Source organism: Notamacropus eugenii, chromosome 5, assembly GCF_028372415.1.
Source record: "Notamacropus eugenii isolate mMacEug1 chromosome 5, mMacEug1.pri_v2, whole genome shotgun sequence".
NCBI classification, from domain to species: Eukaryota; Metazoa; Chordata; class Mammalia; order Diprotodontia; family Macropodidae; genus Notamacropus; species Notamacropus eugenii.
In genome coordinates this window covers 124,489,447-124,513,478 of record NC_092876.1, presented here as the reverse complement: position 1 = coordinate 124,513,478, position 24,032 = coordinate 124,489,447, and the positions used below count along the sequence as shown (strand labels likewise).

At 41.6% G+C, this 24,032-nt stretch overlaps 1 protein-coding gene across 6 annotated transcripts in view; it reads right to left on the bottom strand.

The window, feature by feature from the left end:
• TENM4 (teneurin transmembrane protein 4) overlaps positions 1-24,032 on the bottom strand; it is a 1,206,236-nt gene that overhangs the window by 147,243 nt on the left and 1,034,961 nt on the right. For all 6 annotated transcript variants that reach the window (XM_072610720.1, XM_072610721.1, XM_072610718.1 and 3 more), the window contains one exon: positions 2,237-2,383. In XM_072610720.1, the coding sequence (XP_072466821.1) occupies positions 2,237-2,383 (147 nt within the window). The remainder of the gene's footprint in view (positions 1-2,236; positions 2,384-24,032) is intronic.

Sequence of the window (24,032 nt, the reverse complement as noted above, 5' to 3'; positions counted from 1 at the left end):
AAGGGTTGCAGAGTCCTCCTCTTAGGCCAGTCTTGGGAGGCAGAGAATATAAACATTCCTACTTCCTTTTTACAGATGAAGATACATGTTCAAGGTCACACAGTTCTTAAGCAGCAGAGCCAGGTTTCCAAATAAAAGCCAGGGTGCATATATACATGTACCATTCTATCTAACTACTCTCTGTTCATCACTCAGAAGCTGTGCTTCCAATCAGAGGCAAGGTAAAGTGGAGAGCTAAATTGGGCAGAGTTTAATTGAGGAACCTATCTGGATCAAAGTCAGCCTGAACTTTTTACAGCCTGAACCAGATTAAAATGGAATTGGGAAATGTTTAATAAATTAAAAATACAGCACAACATAGATAACGTGAACTTGTGGTTTTCTATGTCAAAATGCTGTCCTAGGGACACATTTTATTTGAGTTTGATCTAGATAACTGGGGGTGGTATGGAAAAGACTGAATTATCCAAATTGGTTGGCTACCAGTGGTTAAGATCAACATTATTTGGATAACATGGCCAAGTCTCCACTTTACTGTGCCTGGAGCAGTGGTTCACACTTCATTCTCAGACGACTTCAGTAGCCCGCTGGTTGGTCTCCCTGTCTCAGCTCTCATTCTAATTCAGTCTCTGCTTAGCTGTCAAAGTGATTTTCCTCTTTATTGTGCAGATTAGACCATGTCACACCCCTACTCACTAAACTCCAGTGGCTCCCTATTGCCTCTAGGACCAAATATGAAATCCTCTGGCATTCAAAGTCCTTTATAACCTAGCCCCCTCCCACCTTTCCTCTCTTACATATGACTCCTTCCAGATACTTATTAATCCGGTGACATTGGCCTCTTGGCTGCTCCACAAACAAGGCACTTCATTTCTCAGCTCTAGACATTTTCTCTGTCTGCTCTCCCTCCTCATCACCCACTGGCTTCATTTAGACCCCAACTAAAACCCAACCTTCTACAGGAAGCCTTCTCCAATCCCTTTCGATTTCAGAACCTTCCCTCTATCAATTGTTCCCTATTTATCGTGCACATAATAGCTTGCTTGTACATATTTGCTTCTTGTCTCCCCCATTAGATGATGAGCCCCTTGATTAGACTATCTGGACTAGCTTTTGTCTCTTTTTATATCCTCAGCATTTAGCACAGTGTCTGGCACACAGTAGGTGCTTAAAAAATGCTGACAGACTTAAATGCTGTGGTGGGAATGGATTTGCATTACATGACTCTAAGTTCTCTTTCAACTCTCAAACCCGGTCATTCTCTCAGTCCTCAGTTGTTTGATACTGTATGATAATGTCCAAGATATTCTTTGTATTAAAAAATCTGTGACTCACATACATACTCCTAGAACTCATAGTTTAAGTATCTCCAAGAAATAAGACAACTGGATAATTTTACTGATACTACTAGTACTACTACTACTACTACCACCACCATCACCATTACTACTACTTCTAACAAAGTTTGAATAATTTTCCTTTTAAAACATTTTCTTAACCATTTTCTTTTATTATGATTATATCATGGGGAAGATAAAGCAATATAGTATATAACCCCTATCTGCTAAAAGGCGACATTTGGGAATTCCATTATCCAGGTAATTTTGTATATAACTAAGGATTAGAATCTTAGATATTTAAACTGGAAACATGTTTAAATGAGACAATGTTAGAACCCAGAATGTAATGGATTAGAATTGGAAGGTACCTTAGGACACCAAATGCCTTTAGAACAAAGCATATTAGAGTGAGAAGGAATGTTACATCAGAGAATATTAGAGAGAACCTCACAACACAGTCTATCAGAGCAAAGGGCTCTGGATCTAAAAAGGACATTAGCGATCATCTCTTCCCACTCTCTTATTAAGGCAACACAAATCCAAAGACAATGAACTATTGTTTGTAAAGTGACCTCTAAGCACTACATACATTCCAGCTAGCATTGGTGCTGCTGCTTTTATGATTTTTATTAAGCTCTATGGTTTGTCATGGTCTTATAGCTATCCACAAACTATTTAATCCTGGTCTCTTTATTCTCCATCCAGAACTTTATTAAAAGACAGTAGAGTTAGCCAGCTGGAGTCATTTGTTTTTGCCACACTTCTCTCCACTGATTCAACATCAAAGGTTCATCACCCTCTTCAATCACCCTTTCTGGCTAAAGAGCTGACCCTGGGCATCATCTCTAGGTGGTTGTTTGCCCCTGTGACTAAGGGGCCCCAGTGCTAGTTCCTACCTCCATCGTTGTCTTTGCTATCGCCACATGCGGTTTCCATGGAGGTGTCACAGCCCGCGCCTCGCCAGCCCAGCTGACAGACACAGTGCCATCCATTCAGGTCCAGGGTACACCGGCCATTCCCATTGCACAAACCAGGACAGCCTTCTGCAAAGTAAAAGATCAAGGGTCAGAGGTGGCTATCTTAGGACATGCAAAAGAGAAGCATGATTTAAGAAACAACACTGATTAACAATCCTGGTATAGGAAACTTTTTCCCCCAACTCTAATAGCTCACACTTTGGATAATGCTTTGCAATTTCCAGAATGCTTTTATCACAGGAATGCAAGTCTTATCACTTACATTTTATAAGTAAAGGAAATTAAGGTTAAGAGAGGTAAGTGATTGGTTCCTGGTCACACAGCTAGAGTGTCCATAGAGGTATGGGGTAGTAGAAAGAACATTGGGTTTAGAATTTGGAGTGTTGGACTCTAAATCCTGGTTCTGTTACTTACTACCTTGTGGTAAGCCACTTAAATCCCCTGGGACTCAGTTTCCCCATCTGAAAAATGACAGAATCTATAGAAGATTTCTAAGATAATTTCTAGCTTTTGACCCTATAGCTGATAGGTCTCTAAAGATCTTTCAGTTCTGAATTCTACAATACTGATTCTCTGGCAATGCTTCTTCTACTCAACCACATGACTCTGGGGTGATTATTTCCATCCTATGACTCTGTTCCGAACTACAGACCTGCACGTGTCTTCCTAGGACTTCTGTAAGAATAAGTCTACACAAGTATGCAAAGCATACAATATCCTCTGCTTGCTAAGGCAATAAAAGCAGAGACAATTCACATCTACACAGTATTTCAAGTTTTATACAGTGCTTTCTTCATGGCAACACTACTAAACAGAATTCACATGCTATTATCCCCACTTTGAAGATGAGGAAAATGATGTCCAAAGTTAAAGCAATTTGCCCAAGAGCACTGGCCAGGGGGAGGTCTATGTTTCCTTGTATATAGATTCTTAGCTAATGAAGATGCACTTACCCCATTCTCTACGTTAGAATGGAACTTTTTTGTCTATGTCCTTGGTGCTGATTTCACATCACCTACTAAGCCAGTGATACTTGGAAGTTCAGGTCCAGACAGACTAAAAGTGTCTTCCCTTGTGCTGATTCAGGATAAGTTTTGGGACAGGAATGGGCCTTGCTTCATTTGCCACAGGACTGTCACTCTAAAAGCTGCAATCTTTTTTACTCCCTCAGTGGTCAAATAGGGCTGCTTTAAAGATTTTATATCGACTAGATTTTTAGAAAGGTTAATTCTCAGGCTGATCCAATTCCTGAATTTGTAAGTGGGCTAGGGTTGGGGTGTGGGAGGGAGGAGACTTGGAATCTACAGCAAGGCAGACAGGACAAAATTGATAGTTCTATCTCAGATAAGTAGTCTCAAATGCCACCCTCTCCTTGTAGTCTCCCCTGATCCTTCCACCAAGGAAACGAACATTCTCATCCTGTTTTGTAGTTTGTACATGAACCCTGTGTCCTTGGAAGGCCAACACACAGTCAGTTCCTGGTATACAATCAGTCTTATACACTGATATTCAAAAATACTCTTTTGCTGTTATAGTTCAGTCATGTCTGACTCTTCTTGACCCTATTTTGGGGGTGAAGTGGTTTGCCATTTCTTTCTCCAGCTTATTTGACAAACAGGGTTCAGTGACCTGCCCATGGTCACATAGCTAGTTAAGTGTCTGAGGCTGGATTTGAACTCACGAAGATGAGTCCTCCTGATTCTAAGCCCAGCGCTCTGTGTGCTACGGTGCTCCTTAGCTGCCCCTGTACTTATGTTAACATTGAGTCCAATTTCCAAAGCAAAGGTGTGGAGGAAGTATGCTAATCTGGAATGTTGGTTAGAGGTCAGGGTTTAAGCACAGATCTTAATCCCAGCTTTCCCACTAACTCACTCTGTACCCTAGGCACACTGCTTCATCACTCTGGTCTTCATTTCTAGCCCTAACATCCTATGATTTAATTATTTTACACCTGGCTTGTGCACTTACCACATTCTGATTTGTGTTTTAGCTCTAGGTGTCCCTGTCTTACTCCTCTATGCTATTAATATCCTCCTTGAGAGCAGGGACCCAGTTTTATCCCCCTTTGCATCTTCCTCAGAAGGTAGTGACAAACCCTTTCCATAGTAGGCAGCATGTCAATATTTGCCGAATGAATAAATCATGTGAGCACTGGAGTTCAAACAGATAGGTCTCCTTTAAAAATTTATATCAGCCAGGTTTTTAAAAAGTATTCTACAGAAAATGTTACACAGATTATTAATATGCAATATTCTATAAAGGACCACAGGAGAGTACCTGGGTAAATCCTTTCCATTTCCTACAATTGCTATTCTTGGCAGCCAGTGGTCTCTGCTTTGGGTAAGGATCTGGAACAGTTATCTAACCAGGAGCATTTTCACTCGCTGTCCCCCAAGCCTGGACTCTCTCCCTCCTCATCCCCTCCTCCTGGTTTCCCTGGTTTGTGTTAAATCTCAGCCAGACTTCCACCTTCATTAGGAGCCTTTCCCTATTCCCATTAATGCTAGTGTCTTCCCTCTGCTGATTACCTCCAATTTATCATGTATTTATCTTGTTTATATGGAGTTTGCATGTTGTCTCCCACATCAGATTGTGAGATCCTTAAGGGGGTGGACTGGTTTTGTCTTTCTTGGTATCTTTGGTTCCCAGTAGGCACTTAATAAACGTTAGCTGACCAAAGGAGAGAAGCAGAACTGGTCTGAGTTTTGGTTTCTTCCCTAGAAGATTACTAAGTGAACTGCAAAATGAGGGAGCTGGGGGACCTTAGAAAAGAGAATTTAAAATATCAGCACTGGCAGTGGCCATAGGACAGAGAATTACTGCATGTTACAGCTGGCTGGGGCTTTGAGATCATCTATTCTGACCTTTCTCCTTCCTCATTTTATAGATGAGGGAACAGGAACCCAGAGAAAAGAAGGGATCTGCCAAGATCCCACAGCTAGTCATTGGTAGAGTTAGGTAGGCATAGAATGTGGGCATTCTGACTTCCAGGCCAGGCCAGGTAATGTAAAAAAACCATTTTTTACCCTAAAAATGGATTTGATTTGTTTTTCTATCCTATCTCCTCTGGTATTATAAAGTTCAGCACCTGTGTAATGAAAGGAGCAGTGGGTTTGTCAATGACTTGCTTTGGGCACTTACCAGGTATGTGCTAATGGATAGGGGTTGCTTTTGTTTTATTTTTATCCCTAGTACTTAGAACAGTGCCTGGCATAGAGCAGACATTTGAACAGGTAATTGGACTTTTCTGGTCATCTGCCTCTTCATATGTAAAATGGGAAACATTATTTGTATACACCAATCGCAAGGTGTTTTGGAGAAAATGTTTTGTGAATCTTAAAGAGGCATAGAAAAGTGCTATTATTATTATTTATATATATTAATCTAATTAAGGGAGAATCATTGGTTTAGAGTTGGACCATTAACTCCATCAATGGTTAAGTCGCGTCCAAATCTTTGTGATCCCATTTTGGGTTTTCTTTGTAAAGATATTGGAGTGGTTTGCCATCTCCTCCAATTTATTTTACAAATAAGGAACTGAAGCAAATAGGGTTAAGTGACTTGCCCAGGGTCATACCGCTAGTAAGTGTCTGAGATCAGATTTGAAATCAGGAAGATGAGTCTTCCTGACTCTAAGCTGGGCCCTCTATTCACTGAGCCATTTAGCTGCCTAATCACCTAGGTGTCCTTAAAGAGGTGTAGAGAACTGCTATTACTGCTGTTTATATGTATTTGCATGTGTACAAATGTACATGTACGTGTATAGGCAGAGGAGAGATAACACTGGACTGGGAGGCAGGAGGTCAGATTTGGAGGGCTTGTTCTGGCCCTTCTTTAGCTATGTGATTGTGGGCAGGTTGGTTCACCTCTGAGCTCTGGCTGTTTACAGGAAGAACCTGTATTCTCTTCCTCCTCTTGGACTGGGAGTGATATGGAAAAGTGGAGAAAACCTCGTATTTGGAGACAAGAGAACCTCAGTGCAAATCCTGGCTCTGCTCTCTAGGAATTAAAGCACCATGGAAATATTAGTTATTATCATTACATGGATGGATAGAGAAGGATGAGGTAATAATGTAGGTAAATCACTTAAAGTGTATCTAAATGTGAATTGCTCTTATGGCTGGTTGATTGTTTGATATTTTGAAATCTTGTCTAAATTTAGAGGTGAAAACTTGTGGTCCCAATGATGGTCTTTTGGCCTTGGATCCATGGAAAATGGCAAGCTGAAATTCAGTAGTAGGGATGCTTTTGTCCTTTGTATTTGTATTTCTAACACTTAGCACAATGCCTGGCACATGGGAGGCACTTTATAAATAGAAATGCATGATAATAAAGTGTTACATAGTAATGTCCAAAAGTAGGTACCTCAAAATGCCTTATGGCTTTCCCTAAGCTATAATGAGTTCTCTCTTTCCTGTCGATCTCCTCTCTACCCTTCAATGCCCAGTTCATGTGCCACCTTCTCTCTGAAGTCTTCCCTGATGCCCCCAAGTAGAAATAATTTCTCCCTTATCAGCTTGAATAGTACTTTGTACTCCTCTTCCACTCTTACATTAGATTTTTATATACAGTTTTTTTGTGTCTATATCTTTCTTTATCAAAGCATATAAAGTCAGGGACCTTGTTTACCTTTTGTATCTGCCCCAATAGCTAGCACAAAATTATGCTCAAAGAAGGCACTTCGTAAGTCAAAGAATCAAAGGATCATAGACTTGGAGATGGAAGGTTCCTTAAAGGCCGCCTAGTCCAATCTCCTCACTTGACAGATGAGGGCACTGAGATTAAGTGGCCTGCTCAAGGGTTCATGGGTTGTGAGTGGCAGGAAAGTTTAGACCCAGCTTCTATGACTACAAAACCTAGCATTCTTTTTTGCTAAATCTAATGAGGGGACATTTCTGCAGCACATTCATGGTTCACAAAACTTCCCTCTTATGTCCCTGTTTTATGGAACCGAAAAATAAGGATCAAAATGGGGAGTTCTTTGCCCAAAGTCACAGGGCCAGGATTCAAACTCAGGTTTCTCTGAGTCCAAACCCAGTGGTTTTTATTGATGTTAAATGAATAAACAACTGATAGAGTTTACATAGGCTAAAGTTATTTGAAGAAAAATAAAACAAGGAATCTTAGGACTAGAGGTTATGACATATGGGGATGGTTTGGAAGTGTTGGGATGTTGATTTTGGGGAAGAGAAGACTGGGGAATGATGGCTGTAGACACATCCAAAGAGCTGTTGTGGGGAGGGGGACATCTTTAGAATTGTTCTGCTTGGGCATGAAGGGAAGAATTAGGTGAAAGCTTAAAAGAAGACAAACTTCCCAATCGTTAAAGCTATCCCCCCCACTCAAACAGGATGTATCTGCTATGTCAATGTTCTGATTTCATTCTAATTTGGCAGTTTTAAAAAGTCTGAGTCCTGGTTCTGCCATCTACTAGCTGTTAGACTCCATAAAATTCCTTTACCTTCCCTGAACCTCATTCTTCTCATTCACAAAAGGGTAATAATAATAATGACTGTCCTTATTTTAAAACCATAGGCTCGAAAGCTAGAAAGGACCACAGGTTTACTGTGAGGATTTGGTGAGATAACATATATAAATAATTCTATTTACATAAAACTCCGCAGGACAGTATTGCTCTCCTTACTATTAAGCTTTGGTTCTTGTTCAGGCTGATTTACCTCCCCTGGCTTCCTACCTGAGATCTTAGGGATATTGCTAGAAGCAGAGCTCTGGGAGTTCTCTGGGCTTCCAGGCCTAGCTGTGGGCTCTTCTAAATGTAAGATAAGGGAAGTGGCCTAGTTAACTTCTGAAGACCCTTCCTGCTCTAGTACTCTGAGGTTTTGGTCGAATCTGGCTAGTGTGAATTCCGTTCAAATTAACAAGTGCTTACTTATTGAGGACTTCCTATGGGCTCTGGGTGTAAGAAGCACTGAATGTAAGAGATTCATAGAATGTGAGGGCATAGGACGTGGAAAAACTAGATACAGAACGTGTGTTCTAAAAGACACTCTTGAATACCGAATGTTAAAAGATACAACACAGGATGTTAGAATTTTAGAACATAGGACATTAGGAGGAGCATAATACCATAAACATCTGTTAAATTGGAATGGAACACTGGAGCTAGAAGGGACCTTTGGGACCATCTGGTCTACTTCCTTCATTCTACAGAGGACTCTGCAACTTTAGAGAAGAGATTCAGCCAAGGTCATATGGCTGGTCAGTGGCAAGGATGCCATCTTCCTAGGCTTAGAAGCACATCTATGGTATATAAGACTTCTAAAAAGTTGAACAAGGCCAAAAATAGGAAAAAAGACCATCCATGAGCTCCCACCATAGAATCTGCCCTTGGACAACCTACATATGAATGAGCCAGCTATTCTGGGGGTAGAGAAGAGGAGCAGGGACACTGAAGGGCAATGGCCCAGTCATTTGGACTTGGTAGCCAGACTCAGCTACTATTAATGATCTGAGCAGTTACCATCCCCCCATTTCCTGCAATTAGTCCCAATTATAAATTTCTTTCCTACGGCTGGGACTTCCTTTCAGTTAAGCCTCATTTCTACTTGAAATTGGTCTTGGGGGAGAGAAGGCCTGATCTTAAAATTAGTAATCGGCAAATTGCTTTCTTTTGCCTCCACAAGGCTCTGAACAGAGGGCATCTGATTTCCTCAGCTGTCCCAGAAAGCTCAGGAGACTGTGTGGAACAAAGTGGTGCAGGTGATTATCTGGCTGACTCAGGAACGGTGCTACTGCATCATCACCATCATCATCATCATCATCGTCATCATGGGGATGATATAAGTAACAGTTGGCTTCCTTTGCTTGTCTTAATAACACCAGAGGCAGTGTGATATGGCAATTAACTTGGAGCTGGGAGAGCAGGGTCCAAGTCTCAGATCAGTCTCTTACCAGTGGTGTGACTTTGGACAAGTTGTTTCTTTTCTGGGTGTCCTAGTCTCCTTCTTTATAAAACAAGAGGGTTGAACTTGATGGTCTCTGATGGCCCTCCCAGTTCTAACATTCTGTGTTCTAAGGGCCATCCCAGCTCTGATTACAGAGCTTTATTTACAGTCTTTATTACAATAAGATCTATTCTAGTTCTGACATCTGCTCTAAGTTTCCTGCCAACTCTGATATTCTATATGTTCTAAGCTCCCTCCCAGAACTGACATTGTGTTCTAAGCTCCCTTCCAGCTCTGATATTCTTAATTCTAAGTTCTATTTCAACTCTGACATTCTATGTTCTAAGACCCCTCCCAGCTTTGACTTTCAAGCTGAATGAGGTCCACTTCTGTCTTGGAGCTTGTTTTGTGAATCCAGGCCCTGCCATTTATTCATTGCGTGAGGTTGGTTGTTAAAGTTCACTAAGCCTTCATCTTTAAATGGAGGTTGTCCTTCCTGCCTTAAAGGGATGTATATTTGGTGATAAGACGATGTTTGTCATCAGCTGGGTAACTTTAAGGATCCATTAATTTTCCCCCTGTCTATACCCTTTGCCAGCACGCACTGCATCCCCTTCATGATTTTGTAGATAAAATCTGCATGAGTGGTGGTGGTGGTGGTGGGAGAAATGCCATCCCTTGGTGGCCAGCCTCCTGTGGTTTCTTAGTCCAGCTGGTTCTCATTCAACCAATACCCAGCCTGCCACTGGGTCTGAACTCAAAACCCCTTCAGCTTCCTAGGCCCTGATGGTGCTTGGGTCTGTCCAGTGGGATGTAGCCCAGGGTCATGGCCACGCCACAGTGAAGCATCAGAGGAGGGTGCTTGTGTAATTGCATAGCATTAGATAAATGTCAGCTCTCATCATCCCTCTTATTACTAATACTTCAGAAATTCACCCCTGCTTCTGGTTGCCAGGATCAAGCAGCTTCTTCTGAAGTGACAGACTGGCTCTCAAAGCAATATCCTCTGAACCACTACTAGGGCTCATTCAAACCCCAAACCCCAAACTCATCAATTATTTAGAGTCAAAGTGATATTAACAGTCTCTTCTGGAAAGGTTCATGCCAGGCATTTGGCCAAAAGAATGTGCATTTAAAGTTCAGAAAAGGACTGAAGATTTCCAGAGAAATGGAACTCTTTAGATGACAAACCACAGAGTGCCAGGCCTCTACAGGCCTTTGGAGATCCACGCCTTCTTCTTCCTCATTTTGGGGAGAAAACTACTGTGGCCTAGAGATGCAACATGATTTGCTGAGTGTTGCACAGAAAGTGGCAGAGCTGCAATTCAAACCCAGGCCTTCTGATTCAAGGCAGACAGTGCTCTATGCCACAAGATGCTCCCTCACGTTGGAGTCTTGTCTTCACCGTCTTCTGAGTATCTGAAGACCCTTCCCTAGCTAGCCATATGTATGGTTTGCTTATTTTAGAAGGGAGTGACATTTTCAGTAAAAATCACAATAATACATTTGTTGTTCTGTACTGTATTACTTTCCTATTCTCCAACTGCTTCTAAGTAACCTTCTACCTACCCTTTCAGAACTTCTTAAGAGAGATACCCAAAAGTTTTAAGTAGCTGCCTTAGGACACAGTGAGTTCTGCATTGGCAGAGAGGGATGGGAAAGGATGAGATGAACGACCTTACTAGCTGTGTGATCGGTAAGTCATTTAACTTTCCTGTGCCTCAATTTCTTTATCTGTAAAATGAGGCTCTTGCAACTGATGGTTCCTCAGGTGCGACATAGACTAATGTGCAGGGGCACCCCTCTCCCTGCAAGCATTGATGGTAGCAGAGATGTGTAGATGTGGTGCTTAATGAGCATCTGATAGCTGATCAATAATAATACTTACCCTACCTACCTTACAGGGCTGTTGTGACAATCAAAAGAAACAATGGATGTTAAGGTGTTACATTCACAGACTCATAGAATGCCCAAACTGGAATGGACCCTAGAGCATAAGAATCATAGAACAGGAAGGGACCCATAAAATGAAGCTTCTTCCAAAGTGACAGACTGGATCTCAAAGCAACATCCTCTGAACCATTTACTACTAAAGCTTGTTCTAACTCCAAACCCCTAACTTAGTCTAATGGCCCTTAGAACAGGGAAAGTCAGAGCCAGAAGGGAGCTTAGAAATCTACCCCTACCACAGTGCTCTAGGAAAGGTTTGGCCAATGAACAAGGAGATAAAAAAAATCTTTCACCCTCATGCTTGGACACATGGAGGTCTCTGAATTAAGAGCCTTAGTTTGCTCTTCTGTTAAATGCCAGTAAGAACACCGGCTCTTATTATCTTAGAGAGTTGCTGTGAGGATCCCATGAGATAACAGGGCTTGGAAGTACTCTGAAAAGTACAAAACGTTCTACAAATGGACAGGCTTGGTTATTGTTATAACTTCATCCTTGTGAAGGGTCCTCAAAGGGCAGTTGGGAAATACTACTATGCTCAGATCTGATATCACATTTTCTGTGTTTCAGCATACAATGTTGTAAAGTCTCTTCCATCTCTGACATCTTCCAGTTCCTTGGAGCTTAAACGTTTCCTGTTCTAAGGTCCTTCCACCTCTAACATTCCCTGTTCTAAGACCCTTCCAACCTCTAACATTCCCTGTTCTAAGTCCCTTCCACCTCTAACATTCTCTGCTGTAAGGTCTCTTCCAGTGCTGAATGTCAAAGAGTCTATGATAAAGGACCTTGCTGTCCATGTTTAAGTTATGGTGCAATCTTGGCAAGTCACTGAGAATCACAATGACATTCCAGCCACCCTCAAGCCTACAGGCAGCTTGATTACCACTACCAGCCTGGCTCATTGTCCCTGCTCATCTAATGTAAAGAAGAAACTCCCGTATGAAAAATTTCAGTGCCTTCACTTTTCTTCCAAGTCATTACCACAGTTTGAAATGGCAGTCAATATTTCTAATTAAAAGCCAATTTGGCCATTGCAATTACAATTTCATAAATTAAACTGGCTAATGAACTGAAACTTCCAATTAAATGTTAGTGCTCAAATACCTGAGCTTCCCAGAGAAGTGAATCTTGGAGAAATAAGATCTGTTTGGGAAATCAGGAGTTATCTAATCATTGTCAATAGGCAAATGAGAAGAAAAAAAACATTCTGACCCAAGGCCTGGGGACCATAGCTCTTAATTAGCATAATACCAGCCATTTGTAAGATAAAATATCCCAAAGCCAATTCTTTCCCTAGGAAAAAAAGAATCATACCATAAAATGATGGGGACATTGCTTTCAGAATCTTTTCAACTCTCCTGAGGTTTGTTTCCCTGTCAATCCACCCCCCTGCTCCCAATATTTCAATTCTGATGACCTTGGTCAGGGGGTTGGGGGATGGGAAGGATGGTAAAAGATGGGTGGAAAAGGAGGAAGAGGTGGGGGTTGGGATCACAGAGAGTAAAGGACATAGATGCGGTGGTAGCATTCCACAGTGACCAGAGGCATACCAGCCCCATGGGACTGAGATCTCAGTGTCTACAATGGATTCAGGGCGGCCTGGAGGTGGTAGGTTCATGGGGATGTATATCAATTATTATCTATACAATTATCCATAACACACACACACACTCACACACACAAAGACAACAGGAAAATAGAGGAAGGAAGACCGTACCTTTCACTACCTTATCCAGATAGTGAGCTTGGGAGATAAAAGACAGGACATTTAAGGTAGGGTTGAATAAATATCATATTGCCCGTCACAAGACAATGCAGGTGTTACAGAGGAAGAGGAAACTTGGCCAACAGCATCAGAATGTAACCTCTGTCCCAGGAGGAGGAGCATCCACCAACAGCATTGAGAAACAGAGGCTGGGCCCCAGGGGAGTGGTTTTTCACCCATCCACTCTGACTTTGGGAACATGATCAGAACAGCAAGAAATCAAACATGGATGGAAATGAATGGAAGGCAAGAATGGGGAGAGCCGAAGCAGCCGCAGCACAGAGCAGGTGTGGATTCCTCTCAGAGCTAGCCCTTGCTGCCAATGGCCTCCTGTAAGGGGGAAAGACCAGTTGGACTCACGAGACTCTTTTGGCAAATGGGAACCATTTTGAGGCGAGTTCTGAGAAGAAGGTAATGACCAAGGCCCTGGACTTGAAGTAGGAAAGACTCAGATATCAGTTCAGACACTTACCAGTTATGTGGCCTTTGTCAAGTCAATTAACCTGAGCTTTACAATCCACATCTATAAAAATGGTGCATATTCATCCTGTCCTGCCTACCCAGCTGGGTAGCTGTGAGGGTTCAAGGTGGTAACAAACAGAAGTGTTTTGTAAACACAAAGTGCATAATTACAAGCTATTTCCATCAAATACAAGAATGTCACTGGTAGAGGCAAAGTGGAAAGAGCATAGGATATGGACTCAGGAATTGTTGGGTCATTTTCAGTCATGCCTGACTGGAGACTGGTTCATGTCTGAGTTCTGCCACATGCCAGTCATGTGGCTTTGAGGAAGCTGGCTAACCTGTGTGAGCCATCGTTTCCTTATCTGCAAAATGGGGACAAACTCATTTCCTTACTTCACAGGTGGGCTCATGAAGGGCTTTGTAAAACACTATATGAATGTCAAATATTAACATTATTCTTGTACAAAGATGTGGTCTTGCAATGTTGTATGCCAATGGCATGTATGCAAATTTGATCATTTAAAACACACTGAAGGAAGTTGGCTGCAGTGAATGTTTTTACTCATTTACTCATCAGTGGAGCTGATAATAAAGCTCCACTGATGTATCTGGTTTAGTAACTGGATGGTTCCTGAGGTCATCCAGGAGGCTGATCATACTCTTCACATACTGGACAGGCTGGCCATCAGCACCTAGATAACTCTTATCCTTTCATCCTCATCTAGAGATTTCAACATTTCTGGAGATGCTCCTTCAAATACCCCCAACTGAGTAGCTGCTCAAATCTGCGTCCATGACCTCCTTCTTCACTCCATCTCTGCTACTCAGAGGGATGGTCACTCTCTTCCTGCTCCCCTTGCCTCCATCTTATCATCACCCATAAGCTTTTTTTTTGTCTTTAATCAAAAACCTTGGCATTCTCTAATGGATCAACCTGGCTTCTTGCTGTCCCTCATATGAGATGCACCATTTCCCACCTCTGTGCTATTGTACTATCTTCTCCTAAATACTTAGACTATCCTCTCTCCTTGCCTTCATCTCATTGGAGTTCTCTTTTCCTTCAAGACTTAGTACGAACAACACCACTTTGAGTTCCTCTCAACTGCTAGTGACCCCCTCCCTATACTGTATTGAAATTTCTTTCTCTTACATTTTACTCTCTCTTTCTTTCTAAGTATGTGTGTGGTCTTCCTCAAAAGAACATAATCTCCTTGAGAATAAGGATTACTTCATTCATTGTATGTGTATCTCTGGAGCCTCGTGTAGTGGCAGATAGTGGGTAACTCATAAATGGTGTCTGTTTTGTTAGATGCAAGGTTTCTTGTGGGATTTTTGAATCTGGCTGCATAAAACAGTTTGAATAGGCTTCTCTGACACTGCTTCACCTGGTCATCTGGGATGGTATGGTGAGAACATTTATGCTCTGAATGAGGTTTGAACCAGACATGTTCAATATGTCCCCTGAATTCATTCATCCTCTCCTCTCACACCTCCTTCTATTATCACAGGATGGCTCCTAGGCCTGGACCTTAACCCTTCACTGTCTGTTTCTGTTAAAGTCCTTCTTTTCTGTCAAGATCTAGCTCACACGCCACCTCTTTCATCATTAAAACCACTCTGAGCCTTCATAGCTGCAATGATCTCTCCCTCATCAAAATGTCACGTATCACTTTTTGGGGGGGGAAGCTCTTATGACGCTCTTGTATCTTATTGGTATATATTTAGCATTCTCCTTAAAAGTAAGATTCTAGAGGGCTATGCTTATGCCATCTTCATAACCTTGATGCTTATCTCTGAATTTTGCACACAGTAATAATAACAGCTAATGTTTACGTAGTACTTTCTGCAAGGTATTGTGCTAAATGTCTTACAAATATTATCTCATTTGATCCTCACAGCAATCGTGGAAAGCAGGTGCCACTATTATCCATATTTGATAGATGAGGAAACTGAGGCAAACAAAGGTTAAGCGACTTGCCAAGGATCACATAGCTAGTAAGCATCTGAGCAAGATAAATCTGAACTCTCAGCCCAGCGCTCTATCCGTTTGACTACTTACTAAATGTTTAATAAATCTTTTTTGCACTGAAAGTAATCACACTGAGTCAATCAGCCTTCTCAAGTTAAACTAGATTCTGAGCGATCTAGAGAGATCCAATAAAGTTCTAAGGTTATATAAGGATATGGGTCATTGGGGTTAGAGATGACTCAACCAACCCATCTTTTACCATGATAAAAACAGCAAAATGGAGTTGTATAATAAATCCAGACATATTTCTTCTACGGTGATGTCTAAGTATTCTTTTTCCTTTACTTGTTTTTTAAATCTTCAGCTATTTTAACTTTAACCAGGTCTCCAACAAAATGTATGTTCCTTGAGAGTAGAAATTTTTAATTTAAAAAACTGTATCCCAGCACTCAGTACAGTGCCTGGCACACAGAAGATACTTAATAGATGTTTGTGATTGACTAATTGGGTTGCAGCATCAACTTCCTAAAAGGTTTTTGCAAAGTCCATAATGGAAAAGGGAAAATGGTGGCATGAAGGGAAACTGATAGAGCGGCTGGTAGCACATTGCATAGAACCCTGGACCTGGAGTCAGAAAGACCTGAGTTTAAATGTGACCTCTGACACTTACTAGCTGTGTGATCCTAGGCAAGTTACTTAACCCTGTTTGCTTCAGTTTCCTTATCTGTAAAATGGGGATAAAAATGGCACCTACCTCTCAAGGTGGCTATGAGGATAAAATGAGATATTTCTAAAGTGTTTTCTAAACCTTAAGGCACTATAAAATTCTAATTATATTGTCATCATTAAGTAATAATTCTTCATATTTAAAAGGCTGTCATAAAGAATAAGAATGAGGCTTTTTCTGCTGGGCTCCAGAAAGAATAACTAGGACAAATGTGTAGAAGTGTGAAAAATCAATTTTTGACTCAAGACAAGAAAAATAAAATATTTTGTAAATGGAGCTATCCAGCAATAGGAAGGTTAATCCAAAGAAAGTCAGTTTCCTATTATTAGAAATCTTCATATAGAGTTTGGATGACCATTTGGGAGAGTATGTTCTAAATGGGATTAGGATGAAATGATCTCATGGATTCCTTCCATCTCTGAGATAGAAAAAATTCTGAGGTTCCATGTTACATCTTCACTTAGCAAAGATGGTGAAAAGAGGACCCAGTATTTTACTGACTTCTTGTATCTATCTATTTGGTCTTTCCTAACCATGATGGTGGTGAAGCTGTCATTAATTTTGGTCAATGCCCATTCATTCAACAATTTATTGAGAGTTGGCTATGTGCTGATGTTCTGGAGGATGAAAAGGTAACGTTTCTGAGTCTTCTGCAGCCTTTGTATTCATCTTGTATAATCTTAGCTATTTGTGGCCTTTGTAGTCCATGAAGTTTTTAAGTGGGTTTGACTGTGACAGCAGAGCTATCATCCCCCACAGGTAATTTCTGGGGGACTTGAAGGGTTGTGGAGGCTCCCCAGGAGGGTTTTTAGGATAGACTCAGATCTGGACAAGATGTCAGATGTGTTAGCCCAGATCCTTCCTTCCGGTTGACTCCAGAGTATCTGTTCTAAAAGTATGATTCAAGGAAACCCCAGAGGCTCTTTCTTTAAGATGAACCACTGGTCATCTAACTGATCCCACTGGTTATATCTTGGTTGAATCCACTGCCTTTTCTACTTGGTTGGGGAAAATCTCTTGATGATTAAAAATTGGTGCTTGGGGAATAATATACTGCACAGTAAGAGTCCACTCTCTTGAAGTTGCAATGAGGCAGATTTTGGAAGAACTTCCTGTTCTGTACCACAAAAGTTGATTAAGGCTCAAGTGACTGAAAGGATTCAAATGAAGGCTGGATAGGTTGTCACATTAAGGAAAATGGAACTGCTGGACAGTGGCAGGTGAGGTGAGAGCAATAATCCCAAGGCTGCCTGCCACTCGATTCAATTTAATTCATTATTTATTAAGTACTTGTTAGGTTGTAAGGCCCTGTGCTAAGTGCCCCGAGAATCAGAAGTGGGCTGGGTTTTCAGTAGGCTCATTCCACTCCTGTTTGCAGAGTTGGTCTTCCATGAAGGAGGAAAAGAGAGTAAGAAAGAGCCCAAGAGAGAGCTTTACTTTCACATAGCATCAGAAATAAGGCTGGAGACAGTCTTAGAGGTGTCTATTCCATCCCACTGCTCTTTTACAGATGTGAAAACTGAAGGCTAGAGAGATTAAGTTTCATCATGATGTCCTAAATATCTATTCTGTGCTGGGCACTGTACAAGAAATATGAAAGTGCTTGGGCTATGATCATTTTGTCCCATTAGCTGGAACAGCTCCATCCTGGACTACGTCTTCTGGTCTCTTAGGTATGCACCTACATCAGAGACCACGCAATCCTAGCAGGGAAAAGTCAATGGCCCCTGCCTGGATGACACCTGTCAGGGATGTTACTGAGGAAATCCATGCATCAGGGTCGGGGATAGGGCTATACAACAAGCCTTGTGAAACTTGAGATTCTGGGAGGCTCTTAGGTTTCTACCCTCAAGCTGACTCCTCTAACTTAGCATCAATACCTTATGTGCACTGAAATCTCCTGGGGCCATCAGCTTGTCAAACACTCCTGCGTGAAGTAAGCTTGTCCAGATCTCTGTACAGCTTCTCTTTCCCCAGCTGGGTTACAGGCGCCCTAACTGCCATGACCCAGCAGGTTTACTGTGGGGCTAAATGTAGGGTTATTACAGTCACTGATACCACATGGCAAGCTCAAAGATAAGAGCTTATAGGCTGCACAAGTGAAACCTGATAGTTGCCAGGTCTGAGGGGGGAAAGTCTTCCTTAGAAAGCATGGCTTTGCTTTGTGGATTGCTTTGGACCAGAAAGTCTGGTGTTACTCAGTCATGGAATCATGACATATCAGAGTGACATTATGTTCTCAACTCCCTATCGTCAATCTGGTTTAAAGACTGGGATTTGTCATATAATAAGAAATTTAGTATCTTTACTGTCTTGAATAACCACCAGTTTGGGGTCAAGGTTTGGAATTTTAAAGATGCTATCAGTTGATATATCATGGTAATCTTCTGTCACTTAATGTAGAGGGGTAACAAAGGTCCTCTTTTTTTTTTTTTTAAAGAGGCAACATATTTTTGGGCGAGGAAGCTGTGGTGGAGTGGAAATGGTGCTGAGTGTGGAGCCAGGAACCTGGGGTTCAAATCTCAATTTACCAGTGATCTGGGACAAAAAACTATACTTGAATGAGCCTCCATTTTTTAAATCTGTAAAATGGAGAAAACAGCACTTGTACTATCTATCCCCCAGGTGTGCCATGGGTACAGGACTTTGTGAACCTTAAAGCATCACACTAATGGGAGAGATTATCATGCCTCTTCTTCTTCTGTAAGATGGGTTCCAATTGATATTCACATTAAATATCTCGCAGGTTATAGAGATCACATGAGATACTATATGTGAAATGCTCTGTAATTTTATGTGTGACTATAACTAAAGCATAGAAAAATGCCATACAAATGTTAGTTATTATTTTGAAGAAAATTATTAACTCATGATAAATTACATATTATGGTCCTGACTGTTTCCCAGAAAAAGACAGGAGAAACAAATTCATTCTATAGGGGGGCTGTGTTTTCCAGATTTTTCTATGGGAACCTAACCATAGCATGCCTTTTCTCTTCTGTTTTGTTGTTGTACTTGAGGTATTTCAGTCATGTCTGACTCTCTGACCCCTTTGGGGTTTTCTTGGCAAAAATATGGTAGAGGTTTGCTATTTCCTTCTCCATCTCATTTTAAGATGAGGAAACTGAGGCAAACATAGTGAAGTGACTTGCTCAGGATCACACAGCTGGGAAGTATCTGAGGATAGATTTGAACTCAGACCCTCCTGACTCCAGGTCCAGTACTCTATCCACTGACCTCTTTTCTCTATGCCCCTCCTCTCTCTGACCAAAAAAGAAAACATATATATATGGCATGCAGATTATCTGGAAAAGACAATTAAATATAGATTCCACAATACCAGCAATTTTGAGATGTGGCCTAAAACAATTCATTTTGCCTTCTGGTAGGCTGTTTCTCACAGATAGAGACAGGCCTATTTGTGTTCAGAGAAGGTAGAGGTTATTAATTAATCTTAATCTGAGTATCTGAAAGAATAGAACGCTGGGATAGAATGCAGTGGTTGGACTAGACAGGCTCAAAGATCCCTTTATTTTCCATGTACCTATGAAATGGACTGATGTCTGCATAAACCTGAGTGATGCCAAATGCAAGATTACCCAGAGAGGCCCCATTTACTAAGAACATTCTTGGATTTATAAACATAAAACAAGAGAACAAAACAGGAGAGCTCACAATCATAGAACCAAAGGCCTGATGGGCTGTCAGTGAGCATCATCTTTGTTCTCATAAAGCTAGACATTGAAGAATAATTGCTCCCATTCCTAAACATGAGTCTGACAAAGTACTTTCCTAATACAACTTTGGGAGGGAGTTATGGCTCATAGTCATACTATGCACACAGTAGGTCCTCAGAGGATCATGGCATGTAGAAGAGATCTTACGATCATCTAAGGCAACTAGGTGATGCCATAGTGCACAGAGCATGGGACCTGTGGTAAGGAAGAACTGAATTCAAAGGCTGCCTGAGACACTAGCTGTGTAACCCTGGATAAATCACTTAATGTCTTCCTGCCTCAATTTTCTCAACTGGGATAATAATAGCACCGAGCTCCCCTGGGTGCTGAGAGAATAAAATGAGATAATAGTTAGAAAGCCCTTTGCACAGTAAAGCACTTTGAGATAACATTTACAAAGCATCAGGCACAAAGTAGGCACTTACGAAATGCTTGTTTCCTTCCTTCCTTTCATCTTACAGAAGAAGAAACTGAGGCCCATAGGGGGCCAGTGACTTACCTATATTCACAGAGGTATCAAGGAGCAGAGTTGGGATTCCAACCCAGCTTCTCTCCTCCTACACACCCCTTTCTTCATATCAACCCTAGGAAGGAGGTTTTGTATTTGGGACTCAGTCATAAAACACCCCCAGATTTTCACCTTCTTTCACTCTTTTTAGGAAGGAATATGGAAATGAAGGCTATTAACGGGCTGAATTTACAGATGATTACTGTGTATAAATGAGCAAGTGTTCCATCCTCTTACTAGGTTCCATGGAGGTCTCTGAATTAAGGTGATGCTTACCAGCTTTTACATCCATTAGATGGAAATTCACTTTACTGTGGCAGTGGGAAAGTATAGAGACTGTAATAAAATACCGTATCATGGGAGAAATCAAACTCTTTGAATTTGTAACTCTTCACATTGGCCAATTCACCACCACCACCACCAACACAGAATGGTTCTCAAAGGAATGGACTTCCCCAGTGTCATTAGGAAATGGGAGGAAGAAGAATGGAAAGAGCGTTGGTCAGGAAAGACACCTGGGTTCAAAGACTGTTTCTGCTGTTTACTACCTGTGTGAATTTGGACAAGTCACTTTCCTTCTCTAAGGCTTAGTTTCCCCATCTGTAAAATGAGGATAACAATCATTGTACTTCTTCTACTTTTTAAATTCCCAATACCTGTCACACAGTAGGTGCTTCATAAATCCTTGCTTATTGAATGACTATTGTTATGTGTTTCTGAGGGCTGTTGTGAGGCCAGAATTTTGGGTATCAGGATATGGGTGAATTCCCTGGATGAGGAGAGTTCCTCTGCGAATGCTGGTGAGAACTTTATCAACTTAGAGCACGAAGAGGAGAAGTGACTTGCCCATGACCACAAACCCAGAAGCAGAATTTGAACAGAGTTCTTCCCAGTTCCAAGCTCTCTATCAGCTAATCTAAATTGTCTCTCACATAAACCTTAAAATGAGGTCTAAAAGTGAGTTATTACTAAGTATATTTGGCTACTTTAAAAGATAAAAGGAAGTTCCACACTTGTGTGTGATAAAACAAGAAACAACAGGTTTTCTCTCATGTATTTATCCTACAGAAGAGTGTCTAGATCTGTATTATAAGATCACAGGACTGAGAAATGGAAGGGACCTTAGAGCTCATCTAGTCCAACTATCTCATTTTGTAGATGAGGAAACAGTCCCAGAGAAGGAGGGAGTAACTTTTCAAGGGTCACAAAGACAATAAGTAGAAGCAGGATTTGGCCTCAGGGCTCTCCAAACCCAGTGCTCTTTCCACTGCTCCACAATGACTCTCTGGATAATAATATTAAGATATAACCCGCCATGATGGATTTTACTACAATGTCCTTAGATCCCTTTCCTCTCCCTTCCCTTCCATCTCTCACTCCCAGAAGCTCTGGCTCCAATCCCATTCCCTACTAGGAAGCTCAATTTCCTTTCTCCTCCATACTATGGGACTGACTGGCCCCAGGAACTCTGTTTTGTCAAATGTCACGCTTTTGTGGGACCAATGAACAATAGCAGCCAGGATGAGCCTGTACCTATGGCGTGTGTCCTCTTGTGTTACCTGCACACAAAGACATTGGAGTGTTACACCTGAAATGACATGATACAGCCAGGCAGAGGCAGAGATGCAAAAGAGGGTCACTGGCAATCAAGCAAGTCACCATGCAGGGAAAGGGGATGAAGGAAAAATTCAGCACATCAATGCAGGCCAATGTCCTTTCATCTGTGCCAGTGTTAAGGCTCAACATCTATTCAACATCCTGTTAAATCACTCTGGTATTTGTGATGTGGTCAAACTTCAGGGGGCTGTCTGTCCAGCAGTCACAGGCAGGGGCCCAGAAGAGGAAAGCACTATCTGTGACTTCAGAGGAGAATTGGTTCTCAAAGGACCACAGCCCTGTGGCAGTGGGAATCAAAGCAAAGGCAGAGGGTGAGAAAAGCAGAGCAGGTGTTGTCTAGACCAGTTTGTAGAGTCATGGGGAGGGGGACCCCAAACAAAATAACCAACTACAGGAAGCATGAAATGGAGCTCAATTTGTTGACAAATCTCCTTCAGCATCATTTATGTTATGGGTTTGGGGAATTTTCCTAGTTCTTTAATACAGACAAAGACAATTTTATCATCTTAAAGACTGATGTTCACAAGCTTTGAATGGTCTGGTGACCAGGGCAATAGAATTCTAAACAAATGATTAAAAACAGCTAACATCCAAAACCACATTGGGCTCCAACTGAAGAAGAAGGGGGTTGTTTGGAGGAAGTGAAGGGGACACTTGAGGGAAGAAGACTATTTACAAACACATGAGGGGGGTCTCATGTAGAAGCTCTGTTCTGCTTGACCCCAAAGGGCAGAGCAAGATGCAACAGTTGGAATTGGTAGAGGCAATATGGAATGTTTGTATGGCGATACTGAGCCAAGGAAGTTTAAGATCCATCAGGGCAGGGACATGGTCTTATGTAAACTTGTTATCTTGACCAGCTTAGGCAAGAGTCCTCTGACCAAAGAGGATGCTCCGTCAATATTTTGCTTACTAAAGAGCCAATATTCCAGAAGAGGGAAATAGACGTATTTTTTGACACCACACTGCAGTAGAATAGGATGGGAGAAGGAAGTATGGTATAGTGATGAGAACCTTGACTTTGCCTCTTTGCCTATGTGATGTTAGATAAGGTACTTCATCTTTGGACCTCAGTTTCCTCCTTTGTAAAGTTAAGTAGTTGCATTTGATGATTTCCAAAGTCCTTCCTGGTTCCAAATTGATAGTATTATGAACTAGATGGCCTAAATTCCCTTCCTTCTCTAAATCTTATGGTTCTATCGGGAATAACACAGATGTTTCAGGAGCTGTAGGGTTTTTTCCCCCTACAGGTCTTTAAAAGGCAAAAGACATAAAAAAACTGTCATTGGAAGTACTTCTGACATCTGAACAGTATAGATCTCATACAATGGTGTTATATTATCCGCCTAGGACTGAAGAACCCATCAGGTCATTCAGTGGCTGCCTTCTACATGGCAGCAAGAAGGCTCATTCATGGACAGTCATAACTGTTTCTGAACCTCAGCTTAGGAGTCACTGGAGGAGTTGTGAATGGTTCTTAAAATACCCTGCCTCCTGGACCCACCTGCTAACCATCTAATTATAGTTTTTGTTGTTTGGTCATTTTTCAGTTGTGTCCAGCTCTTCATGACCCCATTTGGGGTTTTCTAGGCAAAGATACTCAAGTGGTTTGCCATTTCCTTTTCTAGCTCATTTTACAGATGAGGAAAGTGAGGCAAACAGGATTAAGTGACTTGCCCAGGGTCACACAGCTAGTAAGTGTCTGAGGCAGATTTGAAAAAGAAAAAAGCATCCCACAAGAAACAGGCAAATGTTCCCCATCCCCTAACCTCAGTTTAAGTCTATAAGGAGTGCTTTTGTTTGTGTTCATCTGCTGATGATAAAGCAAGCCAAGCTGCTATCTCAACAAAGCAAGAAGCTAGCAGGAAGGCAAGAAAGGAAGAGGCATAAGGAAAGTGGGTTTTATAGCAAATAGTAATGGCCTAAGGTGGGCAGTGTGGTATAGAGATTCCAGGACCAGAAGGCAGGAGAAGCTGGTTGTAGTTTCAGCTCTACTGTGAGACTGTGGACAAATCACTTGCCCTCTCAAGGCTTCAGTTTTCTCATCAGTAAAGTGAGGGAGGTGGCATTTTCAC